General features: G+C 55.6%; 4 protein-coding genes across 7 annotated transcripts in view; 3 read left to right on the top strand and 1 right to left on the bottom strand.

Moving 5' to 3' along the window:
* The first annotated feature begins 673 nt into the window (after nucleotides 1–673).
* Nucleotides 674–3817, top strand: ATP6V0B (ATPase H+ transporting V0 subunit b). Its single transcript, XM_049775017.1, has 8 exons — nucleotides 674–838; nucleotides 1531–1579; nucleotides 1865–1948; nucleotides 2073–2150; nucleotides 2281–2350; nucleotides 2468–2519; nucleotides 2729–2919; nucleotides 3523–3817. The coding sequence occupies exons 1-8, from the start codon at nucleotides 772–774 to the stop codon at nucleotides 3547–3549; spliced, it is 618 nt and encodes a 205-aa protein (XP_049630974.1). The 5' UTR covers nucleotides 674–771; the 3' UTR covers nucleotides 3550–3817.
* A 1223-nt stretch (nucleotides 3818–5040) lies between these two features.
* Nucleotides 5041–17578, top strand: B4GALT2 (beta-1,4-galactosyltransferase 2). Its single transcript, XM_049774911.1, has 7 exons — nucleotides 5041–5090; nucleotides 6874–7229; nucleotides 7555–7790; nucleotides 13072–13262; nucleotides 13401–13523; nucleotides 13630–13734; nucleotides 16702–17578. Exons 2-7 carry the CDS (start codon nucleotides 6926–6928, stop codon nucleotides 16850–16852), a joined length of 1110 nt encoding a protein of 369 aa, XP_049630868.1. The 5' UTR covers nucleotides 5041–5090; nucleotides 6874–6925; the 3' UTR covers nucleotides 16853–17578.
* Nucleotides 17579–18328: 750 nt separating this feature from the next.
* CCDC24 (coiled-coil domain containing 24) lies at nucleotides 18329–21788 on the top strand. The gene is made up of 8 exons (XM_049775503.1): nucleotides 18329–18620; nucleotides 19003–19178; nucleotides 19288–19404; nucleotides 19983–20060; nucleotides 20506–20625; nucleotides 20753–21006; nucleotides 21100–21178; nucleotides 21258–21788. Exons 1-8 carry the CDS (start codon nucleotides 18495–18497, stop codon nucleotides 21490–21492), a joined length of 1185 nt encoding a protein of 394 aa, XP_049631460.1. The 5' UTR covers nucleotides 18329–18494; the 3' UTR covers nucleotides 21493–21788.
* The window catches only part of SLC6A9 (solute carrier family 6 member 9), a 36240-nt gene continuing 35005 nt past the window's right edge, over nucleotides 21749–22983 (bottom strand). For all 4 annotated transcript variants that reach the window (XM_049774750.1, XM_049774751.1, XM_049774748.1 and 1 more), the window contains one exon: nucleotides 21749–22967. In XM_049774750.1, coding sequence (XP_049630707.1) covers nucleotides 22773–22967 — 195 coding nt within the window. In that variant the 3' untranslated portion in view covers nucleotides 21749–22772. The remainder of the gene's footprint in view (nucleotides 22968–22983) is intronic.

Here is a 22983-nt window from a genome sequence, read left to right as displayed (position 1 = left end):
GGTATGGGCATGACTAGGATGTCACTGAAGGAGAGGCAGCACTGCCAAGTGAAGCCCCTAAAACAGTTTGCTGGCCTTCTCTCCCCCAAAGGGGGGCCACCTGGTTGTTAGAGAGAAAGGACACGGGGCTGGATAGATAGCATGGCGGTAGAGCGTTTGCCTTGCATGCAGAAGGACGGTGGTTCGAATCCTGGCATCCCATATGGTCCCCCGAGCCTGCCAGGAGCAATTTCTGAGCACAGAGCCAGGAGTAAACCCTGAATGCTGCCGGGTGTGACCCCCCCCCCCAACAAAAAAGAGAGAAAGGACATGATCTTAAGGAAAGCTCACCAGGCAGAGGGCCTAGCACCCTGTCTCTGAGGTAGGGAGGTTTTTTGGAAGAGCCCTAGGGGGTTTTGTAGAGGTTAGCAGGTCAGTGGGGCGGAGGGGAAAAGGTGCTTCAGGCAGAGCAGAGGCTGGGCAGGACTGTACGGACCCACCGGGCTGGCGGGGAGCTGCGCGCTTGTGGGCTATAAGCCAAGGAGCAGGCCGAGCAGGCCGGCATCCCAAGGTGGCATCAGAGGTGTCCTTACAAAGCCTCTTCCCTCTTCCGAAACCGAGACTACAACGACCACAATCCTCTGCGCCCGCGCGCAAGGTCACATGGGAACTTCGCGTCACGTGAGGGGTCAGGTGACGCTGCGGGGCGGGCGGCTGGACTGCGGGGCGGACGGTGGACGCAGGGACGCGGTTTTCTGGCCCACCGATCCGATCCCTGCCGTCTCTGCAGCCATGGCGGGGCTAGTGCTGCTCTACTCCGGGGTCTTCGTGGCCTTCTGGGCCTGCATGGTGGTTGTGGGTGAGGCTGGGCCCTAGCGGGCGGGGGCCGTAGTCCGGGTTCTAACTAGCCGGGCCGGATGGGCCCAGTGGGGCAGAGGCCCTGGGATGACAGATTCCCAGCGCGGGCTCTGCAGCCCAGGCTCCGGGGCTTCACGCCTGTCGGGCCGGTCCTGGGTCCGACGGAGAGGAGATCTAGATCTCCAGCCGCATGAGGAGGGCCGCGGGCGGGTTCCGGTTAGCAGCCCCAGGCCCATAGAAAAGTCCGGCCTCCCCTCCCCGTCTCCTTGCTGTCGTCCCTCTCCGGAGGTTGCTTGCTTGACCAGCCGGCTGGCTGCTCCAGTTCCCTTTTCCTGCACGCCGCCCCCCCCTCTTCACTTCTCCCATCTTGTTGAGTAAACAGCGGTGCTCACAGGATCTGACAGGCGGGATCTGGTGGGGTCTGGCCAGAGCCCTTGCTCTCTCCTTCCCCCAGGCCCTGTGACAGTTGCTGGTCTGGACTGGGGCTAGGAGGATATCATTGAGGGAGGGGTGTTAGAATGGGAGTGGCCTAAAATGGAGGCGCTGTGGAAAGTCTGAAGACTCACCCTGGAACTTGGTGTGTGTAGGCAAGACCTTTGGGGAGCAAATTGACCAGTTTGCCAACTTTTCTCTAGGGAAGGACTCCTAACCAATCCCCTGTAATCCCCCCACCCTTTTCTCTTACTGCTGCAGGAATCTGTTACACCATTTTTGACTTGGGCTTCCGCTTTGATGTGGCATGGTAAGGGAGATAGGAAGACTTATTTCCATGTTCAGGGCTGGGAGTGGGGCTGGGGAAAGAGCTCAGAGGGCTGGAGCACATGCTTTTGCATGCAGAGACCTCTGGTTTTATCCCCACGCATGCATGATGGCTCAGTTTCCTGACCACGACCCCGGTGTGACCTCTCGCAGGAGTACTGAAATGTTGAGTGGACTCCTGAGCATGGCTTAGGAGAGTTCAGGGAATGGGTTGTATGCCTTCTTCCCCACCAGGTCTGAACTGCTTTCCTCCCTGTCTCCATACCAGGTTTCTAACTGAAATTTCCCCCTTCATGTGGTCGAATCTGGGCATTGGCCTTGCTATCTCCCTGTCCGTGGTGGGGGCAGCATGGTGAGTATTGGAGTGTGGCGGCCCAGGGGAGGAGTTGAGTCACAGTAGGTGTCACTGGGTTTTTAGTCATTCTGGGGCCACTGTCGAGCTTTGACCCTGCATTCTGTAACTTAACCTTCACCAGGGGCATCTATATTACCGGCTCTTCTATCATTGGAGGAGGGGTGAAGGCCCCCAGGATCAAGACCAAGAACCTGGTCAGGTAAGGGAGGGTCCCTGGCTGTGGTGGGAAAATGCTGCATGGGAAATGCCACCTTGTGGGCTGGAATACTCTGGGTGAAGGCTGTTTTCTCACTTCTCTTGTCTGTGTTCCCGTTGTCTGCCTCCGCCAGCATCATCTTTTGCGAGGCTGTGGCAATCTACGGCATCATCATGGCTATTGTCATTAGCAACATGGCTGAGGTATGGAGGACCAGGTGGGGGTAGGCAGGAGTTCCAATGTACTTCATGTATTGCTTATTGATGGTGATAATGGACAGGTACCAGGCTTAGAGGTAATGCCTTTTCTGCCTTTCTCAGCCTTTCAGTGCCACTAGACCCCAAGACATTGGGCACCGAAACTACCATGCAGGTACGTTTGTGTGAAGACCAAGTAGCTGAGCTAAGGTTTCACACTGGCTGCACCCTCACTGACCCCAGTTTAGCCTTTTCATTTTGATACTTTCTCATCTCTTGGCCTTTGTGGCAGTATAAGAGTGGTGATTGCTCCCTCTGGTCCAAATTGTGCCCCTCTTTGCCTCTCTGTGTTTTAGCTTGGCCTCCTCCCTTTCTATCCCACAGGTTATTCCATGTTTGGGGCTGGCCTCACAGTGGGCCTGTCCAACCTCTTCTGTGGAGTCTGTGTGGGCATCGTGGGCAGCGGAGCCGCACTGGCCGATGCACAGAACCCGAGCCTCTTTGTTAAGATTCTCATCGTGGAGATTTTTGGCAGTGCCATTGGCCTCTTTGGTGTCATCGTGGCAATCCTTCAGGTGCTGAGCCTACCTGGGGGAGCTTTGAGTCTTGCCCAGTCTTACCCCCCACTCCCTTACCCCTCCCTATTCACCCAGAAGTCCCTGATAGCTTCCACCACCTTATTTCATCTTCTGATTATTTTCTGAAGTTTTATTTTTGTCTCCAATCTGTTATCACTGAGAACTGTTCTATTTTTCTCTCTGTTACTTTAGGTCTCTACATCTTTCATGTAGTCTCTTCCTGCCAGTTCAGTCTCTTACTTTGTCTCTCAGTGGGGATCCTTGTTTACCTTTAGCTGTCTGTGTTGGTGTGTCTGGTGGTTTCTGCATAAGACAACATGTTGTGTGTGTGTGCCCCAAAGTATTTTCTGAGGGTCTAGGTGACTGGGGGTGCTTTGCTGGGTTGCCTCGGGTATTAGTACTCTTCTTTCTATCTGTCCACAGAACCATATTCTGGGAGTGTCCCTGTTGGGGTCTATCATAGCATGTCCACCTTGTCCAGTCCCCATCTGTTTGGGTGTTTTCCTCCTACTGTGGGTTTGGAAGTCTGGTCTTACGTAATTCTCTATAATTTATGGGTTCCTCTCTCCTTACCTGATTTCTCCTGTTTTTCTTTTGCAGACTTCCAAAGTGAAGATGGGTGACTAGATCGTCTGTGTGGGTGGGCCGTGCCCCCCTCTTATTTATTTGTGGTTTTCCTGGAATAGCTGGCAATATGTCTCTTAGCCTTTCAGGAAGCTTGGTGTTCAGGGGACCTCCCTGCACTCATTCTTGCTGCCTGCTGACTTGGGGCACTGCCTGGCTGGATCCTTGTTATGGGGAGTGGGTCACTGATGACTGGGTGCAGCTGCGCCCCAGGTTCCACCCCCATCTTGTCTTCCCAGTGTTTGTGAAATAAACATGGTATTTGTCTGGACCGTGCCCCTTCTGTTGCCTTTTTGCCCCTTCCACAAGAGGCCCACATGGGGTCAATCTCGTGCCCATGTGGACAGTCTGGTAGTACTATCCATGCTCTGAACAGAGCTGGCTCTGCGGTGGGGAGGTCCTGGGCTGACTAGCGTTGAGTCTGCTGAAAACAACAAGGGAGTCTGGGGCTGTGGACCCAGTTGCTGCCTAGAGAGAGGTGGACAGTAAATCCTCCTCACCCTAAGTTCTCAGGGCTGATTCTGCTAAGCACCAGTTAGCCCCAGTGGCATACCAGGCCCAGCCTTTAGGTAGCCCCTCATTTGTCCTGGGGTTTTAAGTCGATTCACTTGCTTCCACTAGATCCCTCCCAGAAACTCTTCTCAAGGTATTCACGGTGACTAACTAGTTCCGCTCAGACCCCTCGCCCCTCCTGTGTAGCCTGCAGTGGCCATAGCTCTAGCCACCTTCAGGGCCCTGTTCCTTGCGCCTGTAAATGCTCCTAAGCTTCAGGGCCTTGCTGCTCCTAAACCTCTAAGTGTCCGACCAAACCCTCTCTGCGCGGGCTGCTGCTCTGAATGATGTTGCAATGAATGAATGAATGAATTGATGAATCCCGGCCAGCCCAAGGTCCAAGCCCTTTCCCTGGCTGGGTTTCCCCTGCAGTCCAGACCCCGCTCCTGCGCCCGGCCCACCCACAGCCTCAGTCCGGACCTCGAAGGCACCCAGAGTTCATTGAACCCTGGGCGCAATCCATCCACCGCTCGCTGCCGCCCGGGCTTTCGGGTCCCCTGCCTGGCTCCGGCGGGCGCGCGCGTCCGTGGCGCGCGTCGGGCGTGGGCGCGCTGGAGGCGGGGGCCGCGGGTGCGCGCTGGCGGGCGGGCGGGCGGGCGCGCGGGCCGGGCCTGCCCCTCCGAGGCGCCGTAGCGCGGGAGGGAGGCAGGGAAGGAAGGAGGGATCGAGGGAGGCGGCCGCGCTGGTCCGTAGGTCCGCGGGTGGGTCCTGCCTGCCTGGGGTCTGCCTGCCCGGCCGCCCGGGCCCGCCCCGCCCTGCCCTGCCCTGCCCTGCCCTGCCCACTCCCGGGGCGGCTCGGCTCCATGGCCGGCGGAGGCGGCGGCGGCGGCAGGCGGCCCGGGGGCCGAGGGGCCCGCTGACCGACCGGGCGGCGGGAGGCGGCGGGGCGGGCCATGGGGGACGGAGCCGCTGTCCGCAGCCGCCGCCGCCGGAGCCCGGAGCCCGGCCCGACCCGGAGCGGCGCCTCCCGCTGAGCCCCGAGGATTGACTGGGTGAGAAGGGGGCGCGGGCGGGCGGGCGGCCCCCCGGCCCTGGGCCCCGACGTTCCAGCCCCGGGCCGCCGCGCGACCCCCGATCCCCGCCCGGGACCCCCCTCCCTGCCTGCCCGGCCCCTCCCCTCCCCCTCGCGCACCCCCACCCGGCTCCTCTGCCCGCCCCCCTCATTGTCCTCGCTCGCCCCAGCCGCGTGGCGCGGGCCGAGGCGCTCCCCTCCTTTCCTCCCAGGCTCTGAGCCCTGTGGCCCCTCTCCACACTCCCCCAAATCCACGCCCCACCCCAGGGTCCACACACACGCACACACACACACACACACACACACACACACACACACACACACACACTGTGCATCCTCCCCCCTTTAAAGGGGTGACACGTGTTAAGGCTTCTTGCAGCCCCGCCCCAGCCTGGCCATCGGCTGACCGACCCAGAACCCCTGCCCCGAGCTAGGGTTTGTTTGCACGTGGGTCGAGCTATGCTGCGCTGCCCCGGAGCCCGTGGACACGGCCCGTGCAAGTCCAGGGCCCCCCCACCTCTGGCTTTGTGAGTGTGTGCTGTGCCCCAGACCCTGGTGTGTCTGTGACTGTGACTGGCCCGGAGGTGCAGGGACAGTGTGCTGCTGTGCGGCTGTGAGGGACATTCGCTGCGGGGTGCCCCCAGAGAGAGAGAGAGAGAGAGAGAGAGAGAGAGAGAGAGAGAGAGAGAGAGAGAGAGAGAGAGAGAGAGAGAGAGAGAGAGAGAGAGAGAGAGAACAAGAGAGAGAGACAGAGAGAGAGAGAAACAGAGAGAGACAGAGAGAGAGAAACAGAGAGAGACAGAGAGAGATGGGGGTGGCTGCTCTTGCAACCTCTGCCAGAACTAAGATCCGGGCCTGACTTTCCAGGCCAAGAGATCCCTTTGAGAACACCAACAGGGCTGAGTAAACCCCCAGGATGTTGATGCTAGTCCTTCAGGTCTTACAAGAGCGCTGTTCCTCGCCCCACCCTATATTTTGAATTTTTGCTCCAGAGGAAAGGAAGGGAGCCGCCAAACTTCTGGCCTATATCTGGGCCAGCCAGATATGTGAAGCACCACTTGCCACCTGGTCCCAGCTGGCACTTCTGAGAAGCCTTCTTATTTTGGATGGGGGTGGGGGCACACCCATCGATGCTCAGGAGTTACTCCTGGCTGTGCACTCAGGAATCAATCACTCCTGGCGCTGCTCAGGGCTCTATGGCATGCCAGAGATCGAACCCAGGTTAGCTATGTGTAGACAGACTCCTCCCTACTATACTGTCACTCTGGCCCCTCCTAAGTAAGAGAACTTACTTGAAAGCTTAAGTGTAAGCTTTCCCCACACACACACATCAGCAGCTCCCACATAATAGGGGTTCAGCAATGGGCTTCCTTGGCAAACCCCTCTGGGGAGTGCTGCCCTGTTCTGGGGCACCTGGACTCCAGGGTTTGTCAGGTAATATTGTTGCTTGGTTAAAGAGAAACTATACCAGAGATGTTTGCTTGTTTAAGAAGAAACAAGTGTTACCAAGGCTCAGCCAGCCGTGATCCCGAGTGTGAGGGCAAGCCATGCATGAACATGTCCAGGATGAGGACATTAGAGCTCGGGTATGTGGGTAGAGAGTTTCCCGGAACTGTGTCTGTAGGTAAAATATGTGTCCTGGGAGGAGGAACGTAAAGGGGCAGGAGCCCTGAGTGTGAGAATCCATGAATTTTAGTGCAGGAGATGGGCAGGTAGCCAGCTCTGACCTGCAGGCTCTTTTCTCTCTTCTCCACCCCACCCAGGCCGGCAGCCGGATGCCCGGGCCCATCGGGCAGGCCGGCGGCCGCCTGCGGGATGAGCAGACTGCTGGGGGGCACGCTGGAGCGGGTCTGCAAGGCGGTGCTGCTCCTCTGCCTGCTGCACTTCGTGGTGGCTGTCATCCTCTACTTTGACGTCTACGCCCAGCACCTGGCCTTCTTCAGCCGCTTCAGCACCCGCAGCCCTGCTCGCGGCCTTCACCCAGCTGCCAGCATCAGCCCCAACTGCTCTCGGCCCAACAGCACTGCCCCCAGCTCCAGGCTCCCTGGGGCCCCCAGTGCCTGGCCGGGCCCCACAGTCCCTGCCCTGCCACCCTGTACTGACTTGCCGCCTGGACTAGGTGAGCCTGCAGTATTGGGCCTCCCTCTAGGGGTGGGTAGAGCTTCCCAGTCTAATTGGGGGAGAGGGTAAGACAGGGTACAGACTTTTGTGGAGGAAGGGAGGTTTGACCTATATCTGGTGCTACTCGGAGATCACACATGGTGGTGCCAGGGATGGAATCAGGGTCAGCCACATGCAAGGCAAATGACCGAATCCTTCTATCCTGAAATGAAGCCATCACCAGTGGGATTTTGGGGGCATCCTTGCACCCCGAGGTTGAAGAGTGGGTGGGCTCATGTCCCTGGAATTCAGTCAAGTCTGATGCTTGCTGCTGTCCCCTGCAGTTGGCCGCCTGCTGATCGAGTTCACCTCCCCCATGCCACTGGAGCGGGTACAGAGGGAGAACCCAGGTGTGCAGTTGGGTGGCCGCTACACACCCCCCGACTGCATCCCAGCCCAGACGGTGGCGGTCATCATCCCTTTCCGACACCGGGAGCACCACCTCCGCTACTGGCTTCACTACCTGCACCCCATCCTAAGGCGCCAGCGACTGCGCTACGGCATCTATGTTATCAACCAGGTTTGCTGCATCTATCTATGTGTGTGTGTGTGCATGCTGGGAAGGTGTGAGTTTGCCAAGGAGCCTGTGCCTTATATGAGCATTGGCAGTTGGCAGAAGTATGTAGAGCTTCTGGGAGGAGCCTCATAAGGAAGGAGATTTCCAGGGATAAAGTCACCCTGATGGCCAGTGACTGGCCTCAGCTGAGGCCCCAGCATGCAGCATTGCATGCACGTGAGCTCTACCCAGACTGAGGCTCAGATCTTCCTGAGAGTGTTCTCCTGTACCTGGGTCAGCCCTGCCAGAGATGGCACCTGAGCATAAGCATTCTTTTAAGATGGGGATCTGGGACTCCAGTGAGGACAGGTCTCATGTGGTCAGGAACTGTTGGTTGAAGTGTGAGTCCAGCACCTGGTGAAATAGCTAAGGTGAGGCTGAAGCAGTTGGTGAAGCCACCTTGGAGGGATCTTGAAAGAGGTTTGAGTCTGGAGGTGTGAATTCCAGCCAGAAATGGGGCATGTTTACTGAGACTTTAAGGCAGGAGAGGGACCTTTTATCTGCCTAGGGCCATTTGGATTCATATTACATTAGGCCACATGGCATAGGCAGACAGGCTACTTGCAGACCCCCAGAAGCTTAGGTGTTAGTCCCATCATGGACCCCATGATTTCATTGCAGGACATTCCCCAGCCCTCCTTTGAACTTTTTAATTTTGACTTTATTTATTTATGTAATTATTTATTTTGTGTTTGGGGGCCATAATTGGCAGTGCTCAGGGGTTCCTCCTGGCTCTGAGCTTAAGGGTCATTCCTGGCAATACTCAGGAACCATATGGGATGCTGGGAATTGAACCCAGGTTGGCCGAGTGCAAGGCAAATGCTCTACCGCTGTGTCATTGTTCTGGTTCCCCTCCCAATCCCTCCTTCAAGTGAAGAGAAACATGTAGCTTTACTTCTTTTTTTCTGGGGAAGGTCCACACCTGGTAGTGCTCAGGACTTACTCCTGTGCTCAGTGATCAGGTATCATTCCTGATGGAGGGTGCTGGAGCTCAAACCTGGGTCAGCCATATGCAAGACAAGCATTCTACATGCTATACTGTCTCTCCTGTAGATTTATTTCTTAGAAGGGCATGAAAGAGAACCTTAAAACAGATGGTGAAGGTACATTTGAGTGGAGCAGTCATGGGGTGCAGAGACATGTGGCAGAGCAGTGGAGAACGGTGGGAGGGGTAGTCTTGGTTGCTGGCAGTGTGGATAGCCACACCTCTGAGTGAGGTGGAAGAAGGAAACTGGGCCAGGGCTGGGGGCCAGTGACTGCATTCTTTTATGCACTTCACAAGTCTGGGGGCAGTGAGAGAGAATCTTTCACAGACGCATGAATAAATGTGTGGGTCTGGGACTGAGAACTGCCATGGGGAGAGAACAACCTGGGTACCACCTATAGTAGGGAGATGATTCCTATTTGCTTTAGTTTGGAGGCCACACTCAGCAATGTTCAGGGGTTACTCCTGTCTATACACTCAGGAATCACTCCTGGCAGGCTCGAGGGACCATATGGGATGCCAAGGATTGAACCTGTGTGGGCCGCGTGAAAGGCAAGCTCCCTACCAGCTGTGCTAGCATTCTAACTCCAAAGATGATTCCTAGAACCGCTGCCCTTCCCAGAAATGCAGGGCCTTAGAGGAGAAAACCACACACGGGGCCCAGTGGAGAGAGCTGGAGACAGCCCAGTGGGACCAGAGAGGTGGGAGGGCCGAGAGCATGCTGGGCCCAGAGGCCCAGGAGGAAGCTTTTAGAAGGAAGCTCAACAGCTGCAGCACTGTGGGGAGTGGGATGGGGGGGTGGTGGTGGAAGGAAGACATGGATCAAGGAGCGTCCAGTGGATTTAGCAACAAGGTGGGCTCAGTGAGAGCCATTTCAGGGGCAGGCCGGGGGTGGAAGCAGATTGCAGTGGGTTGGAGAAGGAATCAGATTTGTCAAAATGCAAATAACCAATTGGAGACAACTTAAAAAAAAACAAACTAGGCTGAATAGGGAAGACTAAAGGTAGGGCGGTGGCCATAAGAGGGAGTTTTAATGGAAAGAGATGAGGATGTGCCTGAGTTTGTGGGCAAACAGCGGGTCTGGCTAAAGAGGGAGAGCCAAGCAGTCTCTAAGGGCAGGTGTGGGGGAAGGAGGGAAAGGAAGGAAGCAGTTCAGAGGTGTTCCTCTTCTTCCACATGGCCTTCGTAAAATGACCCTTTTCCAGGAACTCCCAATCAGGTCTGGAGAGCTTGGGGTAAGGTCTCACAGGAAGCTCCTTCCAGGGGGTTGTCCCATCCCATTCCATTTCTGAAGAGCTCTGACCCTGCAGACCAGAAGGAGCTGCAATACCCTATGCTTGTCATTTTGTGAGGAACACAGTGAATCTAGCTTGATCCTATCCTGGTGTCCAGGCTGCTGGGAGAGGGGTCTGGGGTCCCTGTGGCTTCTGCACATATTTTTTGGCCACACCCTGTGACGCTCGGGGGTTACTCTTGGCTATGTACTCAGAAATTGCTCCTGGCTTGGGGGACCATATGGGATGCTGGGGGTTCGAACCACAGTTCATCCTAGGCTAGTGTGCACAAGGCAGACACCTTATGCTCTGTGCCACCGCTCCGGACCCTTCTGCACATATTCTGTGTGCTGTAGTTCCTGGATGTTTAGCTCTATGACTGCTCAGTTGGAGAGTGACTGAGGCTGCTCATCTCCAGGGTTCCCATTGGGACAAAGATGATTCCTAGCAGGGACCTAGGGATGGGTGGAGGATATTGGCCCTTTGGAGGTGTCTGTGGAACAGTAACAATGCAGGTTAAGGACATTAGTATTAATACTAGTATAGCCCTCTTTATTAAAAAAATTTTCTTTTTGGGCTATACCCAGTGAGTAGTACTCAGGACTACCACTGTGGCCCCACTTTATTAAAATTAAAATTTAAAAAATATGTGTATAGGAGCCAGAGAGATAGCATGGAGGTAAGGCATTTGCCTTTCATGCAGGAGGTCATTGGTTCAAATCCCGGTGCCCCATATGGTCCCCCGTGCTTGCCAGGAGCAATTTCTGAGCCTGGAGCCAGGAATAACCCCTGAGCACTGCCAGGTGTGACCCAAAAACCAAAATATATATATATATATGTGTGTGTGTGTGTGTGTGTGTGTGTGTGTGTGTGTATCGCGGGGGCTGGAGCAGTGGCACAGGGGCCAGAGCGGTGGTACAAGTGGTAGGACATTTGCCTTGCATGTGCTGACCTAGGACGAACTATGGTTCGATCCCCTGGCATCCCATATGGCCCCCCAAGCCAGGAGCGATTTCTGAGTGCATAGCCAGGAGTAACCCCTGAGTGTCACTGGGTATGGCCCATAACCCCCCGAAATGTGTATTAGATGGGGGTCAGGGATGTGACTCAGTGGCAGCATGCATGCCCCTAATGTGTGGGTTGATAGGCTTGTTCCCTAGTGCACCTACAAACTCAAAGAACTAAAGATTATTTTCTCTAGAAAAAAGCAAAGGTAACATGACATACTACGTGTCACCTGCTTTTCCTATCCTTAGATTCTAGCTGATAACACAGAAACTAGGACATTTTTTATGAAGCTGAAGACTATTTATTTATGTTTGGGTTTTTTTTTTTGGCCATAACCGGCTGTACTCAGGGCTTACTCCTGGCTCTATAATCAGTGATCATATGGAGTCAGGGATCATATGGTGTGCCAGGAATTAAACCTGGGTCAGCCACGTGCAATGCAAGCACCTTACCTGCTGTACTGTCTCTCTGACTCAGAAATAAAGGGCACTTTAGAAGTGTCTGCACCATGCACTAAGAGCAGCAATAGTATCTGTCTTCTTTTTTTGTTTGTTTGTTTGTTTTTGTTTTTGGGCCACATCCAGCAGTGCTCAGGGGTTACTCCTGGCTCTATGCTCAGAAATCACTCCTGGCAGGCTCAGGGGACCATATGGGATGTCGAAATTTGAACCACCATCCTTCTGCATGCAAGGCAAATGACCTACTTCCATGCTATCTCTCTGGCCCTGTCTTCCATTCTTTTTTTTTTTTTTTTTGGTTTTTGGTTTTTGGGTCACACCCGGCAGTGCTCAGGGGTTACTCCTGGCTGTCTGCTCAGAAATAGCTCCTGGCAGGCACGGGGGACCATATGGGACACCAGGATTCGAACCAACCACCTTTGGCCCTGGATCGGCTGCTTGCAAGGCAAACACCGCTGTGCTATCTCTCCAGGCCCCTGTCTTCCATTCTTTTGTCTCCCCATGCAGTGCTAGCCATGAAGACTTTCTCTTATATAATTTGCTAACCTTGTGGGTAAATAAACTCTGAAGGGGACAGAGAAATAGGGATATGACAGATAGGGAGCTTGCCTTGCATGCAGTTAACCCTGGCATGGCATATGGTTCTCCAAGTCAGGAGTGACTCCTGAGCCAGAGTGAGCAGTGAGTACAGCAGGTATGTACAGCAGCCTTACATGTACATATACATGACAACTAGGTTTAGTTCTTAGCACCACATATGGTCTCCTGAGCACAGAGCCAGGAATAACCAACCCCTGAGCACAGCTGGTTATGGTTCTAAAAAAAAAAATGAGGGAATAAACTGAAGGGATCTGAGCTGCAGAAGGTCCCAATAATGGGCCCGGAGAGATAGCACAGCGGTGTTTGCCTTGCAAGCAGCCGATGCAGGACCTAAGGTGGTTGGTTCGAATCCTGGTGTCCCATATGGTCCTCCATGCCTGCCAGGAGTTATTTCTGAGCAGACAGCCAGGAGTAACCCCTGAGCACCGCTGGGTGTGACCCAAAAACCAAAAACCAAAAACCAAAAAAAAAAAAAAGAAGGTCCCAATAAGCCCACCTACCCCCACCCCCACCCCCAAAAAGGAAAGAGAACCAGTAAAGGAGAGCGCTGCTGGTATATGTGAGAAAGTGAGTTGATGCTGAATGCCAGTTGGGAGGGACCAGGAGGGAAGGAAGCACCATGCTGTAGTGGGCATTGGGCCAGATGTGACAAGCGTTCCAGGTAGGGCTCCTGCCAATGAGGGACCTGGCAAGAAGGAGCCACTGGGGTGGAGATTGAGCTCATGCTCTGAGGATCATGAAGACCTAAAGGCGAGTCCAGGGTCAGCATTTGGATTTGGTCTTGAGGATCTGAGGGAAACATAAGGAAGGGCGGGAGGCATGCTGACAGGGTGGGAGAAACCCTGGATACTACTGTGGATGTTGGTCAGAGGAGGGTTGTATCTGCTGACTGGAGGCCAAAACCTACCCCTGCCCCCTAGCATGGCGAGGACACCTTCAACCGGGCCAAGCTGCTCAATGTGGGCTTCCTCGAGGCGCTGAAGGAGGACGAGGCCTACAATTGCTTCATCTTCAGCGATGTTGACTTAGTTCCAATGGATGACCGGAACCTGTACCGCTGTGGTGACCAGCCCCGCCACTTTGCCATAGCTATGGACAAATTTGGCTTTAGGTGAGGGCTCCCTTCTCAAGGGCACCTGGGCCTCACACTCCCACCGCACCCCCGCCCTCACCCTTTGCCCAGCACTTCTCTGTCCTCCCTCTGGGGTCCCCCACAGACCCTCGTGGATGTCTACCCTCCGTACCCTAGGCTGCCCTATGCCGGCTACTTTGGAGGAGTGTCGGGCCTGAGTAAATCCCAGTTTCTGAGAATCAATGGCTTCCCCAATGAGTACTGGGGCTGGGGTGGCGAGGACGACGACATCTTCAACCGGTGAGTAGGACGGGAGTGGCGGAGTCCTAGGGGTGTGGGGGACATAGACTGGTTGGGTTCCTTGCCCCCCTGGTGCCTGCTGCAGTTCGTCTGTCCCCACCCCCAGGATCTCCCTGACTGGGATGAAGATCTCGCGCCCAGACATCCGAATAGGCCGCTACCGCATGATCAAGCACGACCGGGACAAGCATAACGAGCCCAACCCTCAGAGGTGACCCTCAGCACCCCTGACCCCGAAGATCCCTTACTGACCCCTGATTCCTTCCAGGGGACTTTTCAGGATCACTGGTCCTCAGAGACAGAGATGGTCCCAAGACCCCTAATCCCTGCTTTTGGAAAGGACTCTGGGTAACCAAAATTCTCCTAAATTCTAGGGTGACTGCAATCAAAGGGTGTGGCTCAAGTCATGCCTGTGCAGATACCTTCTCATTGTTGTTCCCAGACCTCACTGATGCCAAGTCAGTGAGGACAGAGCGGGTGCTGGCACAGCTTCTGCATCTGGCTACTCCCATCTGGTAGCCCAAACAATAGGGCAGCGAGAGGATATAGTGCTGACTTCTCTGAGATCTGAGTAGACAGTTTTTCTCTGAGTCATGCCAGTGCCAGGGGCTTCTGAAATGACACCCAGGTATCCTGCTCCTGCACTTCGGTGGAGCACCTAGGCAACTATATCCCTGTTGGAAGAGGGAATGGGCCCCAGAAGTTTCCCAGAAGAGAATGAGGTGCATAGAGTTACTCAGCCCACACATATGGGACCCGTACCCTCTTGAGCAGAGAGCTGAGTTCATCAGGCTAACAGAGGAAGCTAGTGGGAGAGATAGGACAATCAGTAAGGCACTTACTTTGCACACAGTCAACTTGGGTTTAATCCCAGCATCCAATGTTGTCCACAGCATGGACAGAAGAACGGAAAGGCTTCCTGTTTTGCATAGGGTGTGAACGGATGGGGTTGCAGCACAAAAGTCGGTTGATGCTCAACAGAAGCCTCAAGCTATGAACATCCAGAGAGGAGATGCAAAGGTTTTTTGAGAAATTCTGGTGTCTTGGGAGGTTGCTCATAGAACCGACTCACACTTAGCCTGCAGAAGCCCCAGATTTGATCCCTATAACTGCATAGTCTCCCCATCCTCAGAACACCACATGAGCAGCTTCTGTTTAGCACTCCCTACCCTCAAACAAGCAACAAATAAAAGAGAATGTACTGGAGAGATAGCATGGAGGTAGAGCATTTGCCTTGCATGCAGAAGGATGGTGGTTTGAATCCCAGCATCCCTATGGTCCCCTGAGCCTGCCAGGAGCGATTTCTGAGCATAGAGCCAGGAGTAACCCCTGAGCACCGCTGGGTGTGACCCAAAATCCAAAAAAAAGAAAAAGAAAATGTAGGACCAGAGAGACAGTACAGTGTGCAGGATACTTGCCTTTCATGAGGTTGACCTAGGTTCTATCTCTGCCATTCCACATAGTCCCTCAAGTACTAGGAATTACGAGTGCAGAGTCAGGAGGAAACACTGAGAACTTCCAAGTATGGCCCTACCCCTCCCTCAAAAATAAGAAAAAAAGGAGAAATGCTGGAGAGTCAAGGGCCAGGAGAGGAAGACAGAATCTAGAAGCCATCAGCAACAAGTCAAGTCTGTCTTTCTTGCAGGAAGTAGCAAGATAACCAGAAACCTTTGCCATGAAAGAGCTGTCTGTGAACTGTCATTCATCCATCTACTTGCTTTTGCCTCGAAGCTAGTTCTGGAACCAGAGTTGTAGTAGAGTGGATAAGGCATTTGCCTTGATTGCAGCCAACCTAGCTTTAATTCCCAACACAACGTATGATTCCCAATGTACCATCAGGAGTGATTTCTAAATGCAGAGCCAGGAGTAACACCTGAGCATCACCATGTGTGTCCCCCAAACCAAACTAAACCAAACTTAAAACTAGTTCTGTGTTCCTACCTTTTTTTTGTTTGTTTTTGGGCCACACCCAGCAGTGCTCAGGATTTACTCCTTACTCTGCACTCAGGGTTTACCCCTGGCAGAATTTAGAGGATCATATGAGGTAGTGGGCATTAGATCTGGGTCGGTCACATGCAAGACAAGAGCCCTACCCACTATACTCTCTTTGTACTTTTTTCGCCACTCTCAAAACATTGAAGTCTATCTAACTTTCTATCTCTGCCTCTTTTTTTGTTTTGTTTTTGTTTTGGGGTCACATGGCAGTGCTCAGTGGTTACTCCTGGCTCTACGCTCAGAAATCACTCCTGGCAGTCTTGGGGGACTATATGGGATGCCGGGATTCGAACCACCGTCCTTCTGCATGCAAAGCAAATGCCCTACCTCCATGCTATCTCTCCAGCCCCTATCTCTGCCTCTTTTGTGTCACATCACCTGGGTTTCCCCTGCATCCTTCCCCTTCCCCTGTGACAGCTCAGCTCCCCCCTGTTTGTTCCCTCTGCCCAAGATGAGGAAATTCCCCAGTGTTTTTTTCACTAGAAGATTAAACTAAGAACTCTCCTTCAAACTTAGAGCTCTGCCTGCACATGCTCTAATGTCCAGGCTGGGCATCTTCTGCCCTGGCACATTAGGCTCTTGGTTGCTTACTGTGCAAAGAAGTTCCCAGATCAAGACCTTCCCTCTCTACCTGGAGGGTCCCCCTCCTGCCATCCTTGTGAGGCTCCAGCCTCTCTTTCCAAGGTAGCCATCTTGGCTCCTCTCTTCGTTATGCCTTAGAATGTTGATGTCTTGGTCATCCTCAGGGGAAGACTCGCCCCAGGAGGACAAGCCTCACTGTCTGCTCCTGCTTATCTTTAGTGCTTAAAGCATAAAGCCCAGCCTGGGGACTGCTCAGGGAGTAACTCCAGGCTGAGGCATGGGTGTTGGTGATAGGTTCAGTCGGTATGGGCAATGCACCTAACATGGGCAGTGGTATTTGGTGTGCCCTCTTAGTCTGAGGCAGTACAGGGAGGTCTGAGCTGAAAGATCATGAAAATGTGGTTGTTTTTGTACTGACGAGGATGAGGTCTTTGATGGAAGGCAAGGGAGAGAGTATAAAAGCAGTCTGGGTAGGTGAAGGAGTGTCCAAGAGCACATAATCACCCCTGGGAGAAAGCTGGGATGGCTGGAAGCTTAGCCCAAAAGATCCTGAGCTGGGTCCTGTGGCCAGCCCTGATCTGGACCCAATTCTCTTCTCTAGGTTTACCAAGATCCAAAACACCAAGTTGACCATGAAGCAGGATGGCATTGCATCAGTGCGGTACCGGGTCCTGGAGGTGTCCCGGCAGCCTCTCTTCACCAATATCACAGTGGACATTGGGCGGCCCCCATCCAGGCCCCCATGGGGCTGACCAAATGGACAAAGGCTCCTGTTGCCATGGACTACCCACCAGAGGCCTGCCTTATGGCCTGGTGGTGACTGTCGTGGGGCCCCCAGGACTCAGACTGTGGGCTCTGTTTCCCAAGGATCTTCAATGGGTCACCCCACTGCAGCAGGAAGTTTCCAAACCTACTTTGCGGGGCTTCCATCCTGGGTAGGCCCCTCAAGTGTGGCCCTCTCTGGAGTGGACCATCCTTCGTGCCCCTCCATTCCCAGCCCAGCCTCCCTGACTGTCAGGGTCGGGCCAGCCCCTGCACTGCCTCGCTGAGTGGCCGGGCCAGGTCACTCCACCTCTCTGTGCCTCAGTTCCCCCTACCCTTCTTGAGTCCCCGAGGGCCTGGACGTATGACCAGGGGCAGTGTCTCGTCTAGGGGGATTTTCAGGCCTGGGGGTTCCCCGTGCTCCCAGGGGAGGGGAAACCTTTTCCATTCAACATTGTAGGGGGCAAACTGGTGCACCCCTACTGCCCAGGAGGGGACCAGAGGGGGTGCTGAGTCACTGCCTAGGATCTTGGGGTTAGGCATTGCATGGGAAGCCTGCGGGGTGTGGATCTGGAGATTGGTCAGTCTGGTTACATCTCCCTGCTCCGAGAAGGCAGTAAGTAGCCCCAGGGCCCAGCTTGTGTTTGTACATTGCACAGAAACTTGTGTGGGTGCTTTAGTAAAAAACGTGAATGGAGCTGGCCTCCAGATCTGGGGATGGGGCTCTGGGTCCTTGAACCTTTGTGATGGGAGAACGCTTTGATCAGTTGGGGGTATGTGTGTGTCAGCCTTGCCCATGGCAAGATTTCTAATACCGGGGCCCAGAGAGATAGCACAGCGGTGTTTGCCTTGCAAGCAGCTGATCCAGGACCAAAAGTGGTTGGTTCGAATCCCGGTGTCCCATATGGTCCCCCGTGCCTGCCAGGAGCTATTTCTGAGCAGACAGCCAGGAGTAACCCCTGAGCACAGCCGGGTGTGGCCCAAAAACCAAAAAAAAAAAAGAGTTCTAATACCATAGCTCTCGAACTAAAAAGGCAATAAAAGGGGGAGGGGCTGGAGCGATAGCACTTGGGGGGGGCGTTTGTTTACTTTTATGCCCCTAACCAGGTTGGATTCCAGTAGGGTCTCCCCAAGCCTGCCAGGAATGATTTCTGAGCGTAGAGCCTGGAGCAACCCCTGAGCCCTGGCAGGTGTGGTCCAAACACCAACCCCCCCCCCCTCCAAAAAATGCAATGAAGTCCTAACTCCTGGGGACTCAATCTTCAGCTGAAACGCGAAGAAAAAGGTCCCCGGGCCGCGCTCCAGGTGCGGAGGTCAGGGCTGAGATAGTTGGGATTCCGCGCGAGCCGGGCGTCCTCCCTCCCGGCCTGCAGGGGCCGGGCCTGGCGGCGGCGTCTCCCCAGCAACGGTCGCGTGGGGTGGGGGCCCTAGTTCCCGCCGGGGCTGCCGGCGGCCGAGACCGGGAACCGAGGGCCCCCGGCGTCTGCCCGACAGGCCCGCTGGAGCCAGCGCCCGAGAGGCAGGGCCGGGAGTCGCAGTCGGGGCGCGGTCCCCGGGAGACGGGTGCGACCCGCTGCCCCGCAGGTCCGGGCCCATCGGTGCGGTGCGGTGCGGTGCGGGACGGTGCCAACCATGCCCCTGGTCCCCCCATCTTTGTGGGAGCTGGTGAAGGAGCATGTTCCGCTCCCGGAGCGGCCCGAAGTGAAGCGGATTCTGGGGGAGACCATGGTGGAGCTGAGCCTGGAGCTGCGGGCTGAGGTGGGCAGCGGGAAGGGGCGTCGCACCCCGGGTCTGTCGACACTCGCAGGGTTTCGGGGTCCCTGGGCCTGCCCAGTAACTTGAGGGTGGTTTCTTTTTTGTGTGCGTGGGTTTTTTTTTTTTGTTTGTTTGTTTGGTTTGGTTTGGTATTTGGGCCACACCCGATGACGCTCAGGGGTTCCTCCTGGCTCTGCGCTCAGAAATCGCTCCGGGGAATCGAACCGCGGTCCGTCCTAAGCTAGCGCGTGCAAGGCAAACCCTCTATCGCTTGTGCCACCGCTCTGGCCCCTGTTCGTGTTTATTTTTTTTCTTTCTGGTGGAGTCTCCTGCTCCCGCTCCTCGTCACCGCCTCCCCTGTCGCGAAGTGTCCCAGTTCTTGTAGATGGTGCTGCTGCGCTCACTGCTCCTCGAGGCTTCGTCCACCCCGGCTCCTGGCCCCCGCCCCGCCGCTGACCCTTCTTCCCTCCTGGCACCGTCCCCCCTCCTAAGGGACGTCCTACGACAGGAGCTCCGGCAGCTGCTCCAGGCTCTCCGGCAGAAGGCCATCCGCGAGGGCAGGTGGGAGCCTCGGCTTGCTCAGTTCTGGTTCTGCACCTAATGAGGGGCCAGGGTCACTTCCTGCGCTTCCCAGGAGCACCTGAGTTTCTTCTTCCCGGCTCTGCTCCAGGGACCAGACCCAGGCATGGGTCCAGTACAGCCCCAGGGTCCTGCACTTTGCCTTGGAGGAGCCCAAGTGTGACCTGCCAGAACACCATGTGTCCGGGATGAGAACTGGTAAAGCCAGGTAACCCCAGAGCAGGAGAGAAGGGGGGTCTGTCTGCTTTTGGTCTGGCCTGGAGGCTTCTTTATTTGCTTGTGTAGGGATTAATCTCTGACCTGGGGGGGACAGGTGAGGTGTCCCGGAGAAAGTGGCTCCAGCTGTGTCTTGGAATAGGAGAAAGGAATTCTGGGCAGATGCAAGAGTTTTGCAGGAAGAAGGAGCCTGATAAGGATGGGGAAGGAAGCTGTGAGTCCTCTGGCCTAGAGAGCCTGCTGGAGGGCTGAACTACGGGGAGAGGGCACTTCTCAGAGGTCTGGGAGCAAAGCAAGCTCCTGGGTGGATGTCAGTGGCTTTTAAGGTTCCTCGGAGGAGGGGTCTTTGTCCCGTTTTGCAGCAGGGGCTCCCTTAGCAGCAGAAGTAGAATTTATTGACTGAGAAGGTCATGGGTAGGGACGCAGGGGCCAGATCCAGCCCAGACTCCGAACCCAGCAAATCTGCTACTGTCCCAGAAAAGGGCACACAGACTTTTCTCAGAGAAGTGGATCTGATGGCCCCCGGGGGTGAAGGAGGATGGGGAGAATGACATTTTCTCCGTCTGCTAGCAGCCAGCCTAAGGACCTCAGTGTCATTAAGGATCAGCTGAATGTGTCCAACATTGACCAGGTTGCCCAACACCTGCGGTGAGCCTCTTGAGAACACAGTGTTTATATATGTGTGTGTTGGGGGCTGGTCAGGGAAACCCTCAAAACTACAGAGAAGGGGGTGTGGGAGCAGTGGTGCAATTGGCTTGCACACGGCTAACCTAGGACTAATCGTGGTTTGTTCCCTGGCGTCCCAAGCCAGGAGCAATTTATGAGCGCATAGCCAGGAGTAACCCCTGAGCATCACCGAGTGTGGCCCCCCAAAAAATATACAGAGAAGGACAGGGTGCTCATGAGCAACCACTACCATGTCAGCCTAGAACAAGGCCAGTAGTGCAAGGGGGGAGGGGTGGTCCCTCAGCAGCAGAAGACAGCATGGGCGTGTTGGCGGTGAGGCTGGAGGTTGGGTTGCTTGAGGGATCATGGGGAGAGGCTCTGCTGAGACTTTCCTTGGGTGCTGCTTCTTCACACACTCGTGTCCCAGGGGCCTCCTGAAGGAGGAATGTTGCAGCTTGGAGAAGGAGATCAGCCGTCTGCAGGTGAGCAAGGCCTCGGCCCCACGTGGAATGAGACACCCCCCCCCAGATATATGTAGACGTGGGAGGTAAACTATATGCCTTAGGGTCATTTTCTTTTGTGCACACTTCATGTTTGTGGAACCCCTCAAGCCAGGGGAACCAGCTGGTTTGACCTATCTTCTGCCGCCTCCTCTGAATCTGGGTCGTGGCTAGCCACCGCCCTGCCAGATTTGCTCAGTTTATTTTTAGAGCTATGGGAACTGGTCTTCCCTTGGCCAGGGGTGCTCAGGTGGGTTGGATGAGGGAGCAGCATGAGGATGGGCCCTGTCTCAGGGATCAGTCATGGCACCCAGCTCGGAGTGGGCCAGGCTGCTGTGTGAGCCAGCTCTCCTTGCAGCGATGTCTGGAGGAGAAGTACGCAGGGCCACCCCCATCTTCAAAGGCCACCCCAGACCTCACCTTGACAGGTGAGGAGGCTGAGCAGGCTCCAAGCACCCCATTCCCAATGGCACAGCCCTTAGCAGAGCTAGGGACTATGTCTCTGCTCTGCCTCTTTCCAGAGCTGAAGGAGCAGAAGGTGGCTATGCTGCGGGAGCTGCATACACCCCCCATACCCTCCTGTGTCCCCTGCAGTTCCTGGTAAAGCAGTGGTTCGGGGAGAGGCTGCATTGGGATGGCCCAAGGGCAGTTCCCTCACAGCCACTCTTTTCCTGTCCAGGCAACAGCCCTCTGATTCCAGCCAGGTCTTTCCATCCTTGTCTTGCCTCCCGGGTATCGCTGGAGTTTGGCCTCAGACTCTGCAGTGCTGTCTCCCTGCTCCTCCTCTGGAGAGCTGTCCCCACCCTCAAGGCCTGGCCTTCATCTACCGCTGGGGCCGGAAGCTTCAGTATAACCCCAGGACTAACCCAGCACCCCCAACATTGTCCAACAGAGCACCCCAGGCTCCTACCTGAAGGGCTGGCCACAAAGCAGGGTTCCACTTTCAATTCTGCTGAAACTACCCTGGTGGCATCTCAGCTGCAGATCTGGGCTCCGATGGGCCCTCACAACCAGGACCCCCCAGCTCTCAGTATGTGTCTCCCACCCTCTTAGGTCTAAGCCTTTGGTTTTTCTCCCCTCACTCTGTAGCCAGCCCTTCTGTTAGAGGTCTCTCTGCCCTGACTCCTGCTCCCCCAGGAGACCCAGACAAAGCACAGCAGCAGCTCGGAGTCAGGAATAGAAATTTCATTAAAATCTATGGACTTTGAAATCCTAGTGGCGCACAGTGGGCTGGGCTGGGCAGTGCACCGTTATTGCTACAGAGGGTTAGAGACGCTGGTCAGGCTGTCACTGCACAGAACGGCATAAGGGATGGACAAACAGATACTGCAGGGTTGGAGGGAGGGGAAGGTGGGCTGGGGCCATTTGGCACATAAACAGGGCAGCCCAGGTGGGGAAACCTGGGCTGTTAGCCTGGTGGAGGGAGGGCAGGGAGTGGTGCAGGAGCCCCTTCTCCAGGGCTCTGCACGCAAACCTCCCACTGAGCAGCACCCCGGCCCTGACCCCCGGAAAGTCGTGCTTTGGGCAGGTCCCTGGGTCCAGGGCCTCGGCTGGCTGGGCCTGACAGCAGGGTTTAAATGAGGGGCAGAGACCCCAGAGCCATGAAGTAAGGTGCAGGCAGGCTTGGAAGACAGGTTGGGCTGAGTTTGGGGAAGAGGAGTGGCAACGACAAAGAGTACAACTTTGACAAAAAAGGAGGACACAGACAGACAGGGCCGATGGCCACACAGCCTGAACGGTAACACTGCAGCCGCCCAGCACTCTCTGGGCCAGGGGGACAGTGTGAACTGGCCTGGGCAGAGGCTGGGATGTGCTCAAAGGGCAGCAACACTGGTCAGGAGGCTGGAAGCCCACAGAGGGGGACAGGTGGGGGACCACCCAGACCTCAGCTCAGGTCAGAATGGGGACATCAGAGGCCATATCAAGCCCCTCAGCCCTCTGCAAACCTGGCCAGAGTCCCCTCCAAAGTGCTTTTGGGCCCCTTAGGAACCCTTCTCTTCCCTCCCTGTCTCCCCACAACTGCCATCTTGGCACCCAAAGGACCTGTAAACACTGGGGACGCGAGCCCGAACAGCCGCACCAACAGTGGTGACTGAGGGGTGGCAGCGCCCTGCCCGTCCACTGCCGCCCCAGTCTCTGTGTGAGCACAGCATGGGGCAGAGCGCACCTCACAGTGGTGCTCAGGCAGCAGGGCTCATATCCGGGAGTCCTGCAGGCGACCGGAGCCATGACTGCCCACGACAGGGATCTGGGCCTTGTCCGGGTGCAGTGGCTGCACCTCAAGCCCGTCGTCGGGAGAAGGTGGCATGGTGGGGGCGTAGCGCCCCGTCCGGTGCTCCAGGAGTGCAGGACCCCAGTCTCTGCTTGGCCTTGTGGCATTTTTCAAACGCTGCAGGAAAGGAAGG

The sequence above is a fragment of the Suncus etruscus genome, chromosome 6 (genome assembly GCF_024139225.1).
Source record: "Suncus etruscus isolate mSunEtr1 chromosome 6, mSunEtr1.pri.cur, whole genome shotgun sequence".
In the NCBI taxonomy this organism is placed as follows: Eukaryota; Metazoa; Chordata; class Mammalia; order Eulipotyphla; family Soricidae; genus Suncus; species Suncus etruscus.
The sequence above is the reverse complement of the archived record's forward strand: the minus strand, read 5'-3'. Positions and strand labels throughout refer to the sequence as shown.

Bases quoted from the DNA above. Each gene is read 5' to 3' on its own strand.
- ATP6V0B (XM_049775017.1), top strand. From the start codon at position 772: ATGGCGGGGCTAGTGCTGCTCTACTCCGGGGTCTTCGTGGCCTTCTGG. The intron at 1,949-2,072 runs GTGAGTATTGGA...AACCTTCACCAG, and splicing joins TCCGTGGTGGGGGCAGCATG to GGGCATCTATATTACCGGCT. The intron at 2,151-2,280 runs GTAAGGGAGGGT...TGCCTCCGCCAG, and splicing joins AAGACCAAGAACCTGGTCAG to CATCATCTTTTGCGAGGCTG.
- CCDC24 (XM_049775503.1), top strand. From the start codon at position 18,495: ATGCCCCTGGTCCCCCCATCTTTGTGGGAGCTGGTGAAGGAGCATGTT. The intron at 19,405-19,982 runs GTAACCCCAGAG...TCCGTCTGCTAG, and splicing joins ATGAGAACTGGTAAAGCCAG to CAGCCAGCCTAAGGACCTCA. The intron at 21,179-21,257 runs GTAAAGCAGTGG...TTTCCTGTCCAG, and splicing joins TGTGTCCCCTGCAGTTCCTG to GCAACAGCCCTCTGATTCCA.
- B4GALT2 (XM_049774911.1), top strand. From the start codon at position 6,926: ATGAGCAGACTGCTGGGGGGCACGCTGGAGCGGGTCTGCAAGGCGGTG. The intron at 7,791-13,071 runs GTTTGCTGCATC...CCTGCCCCCTAG, and splicing joins GCATCTATGTTATCAACCAG to CATGGCGAGGACACCTTCAA. The intron at 13,735-16,701 runs GTGACCCTCAGC...TCTCTTCTCTAG, and splicing joins AACGAGCCCAACCCTCAGAG to GTTTACCAAGATCCAAAACA.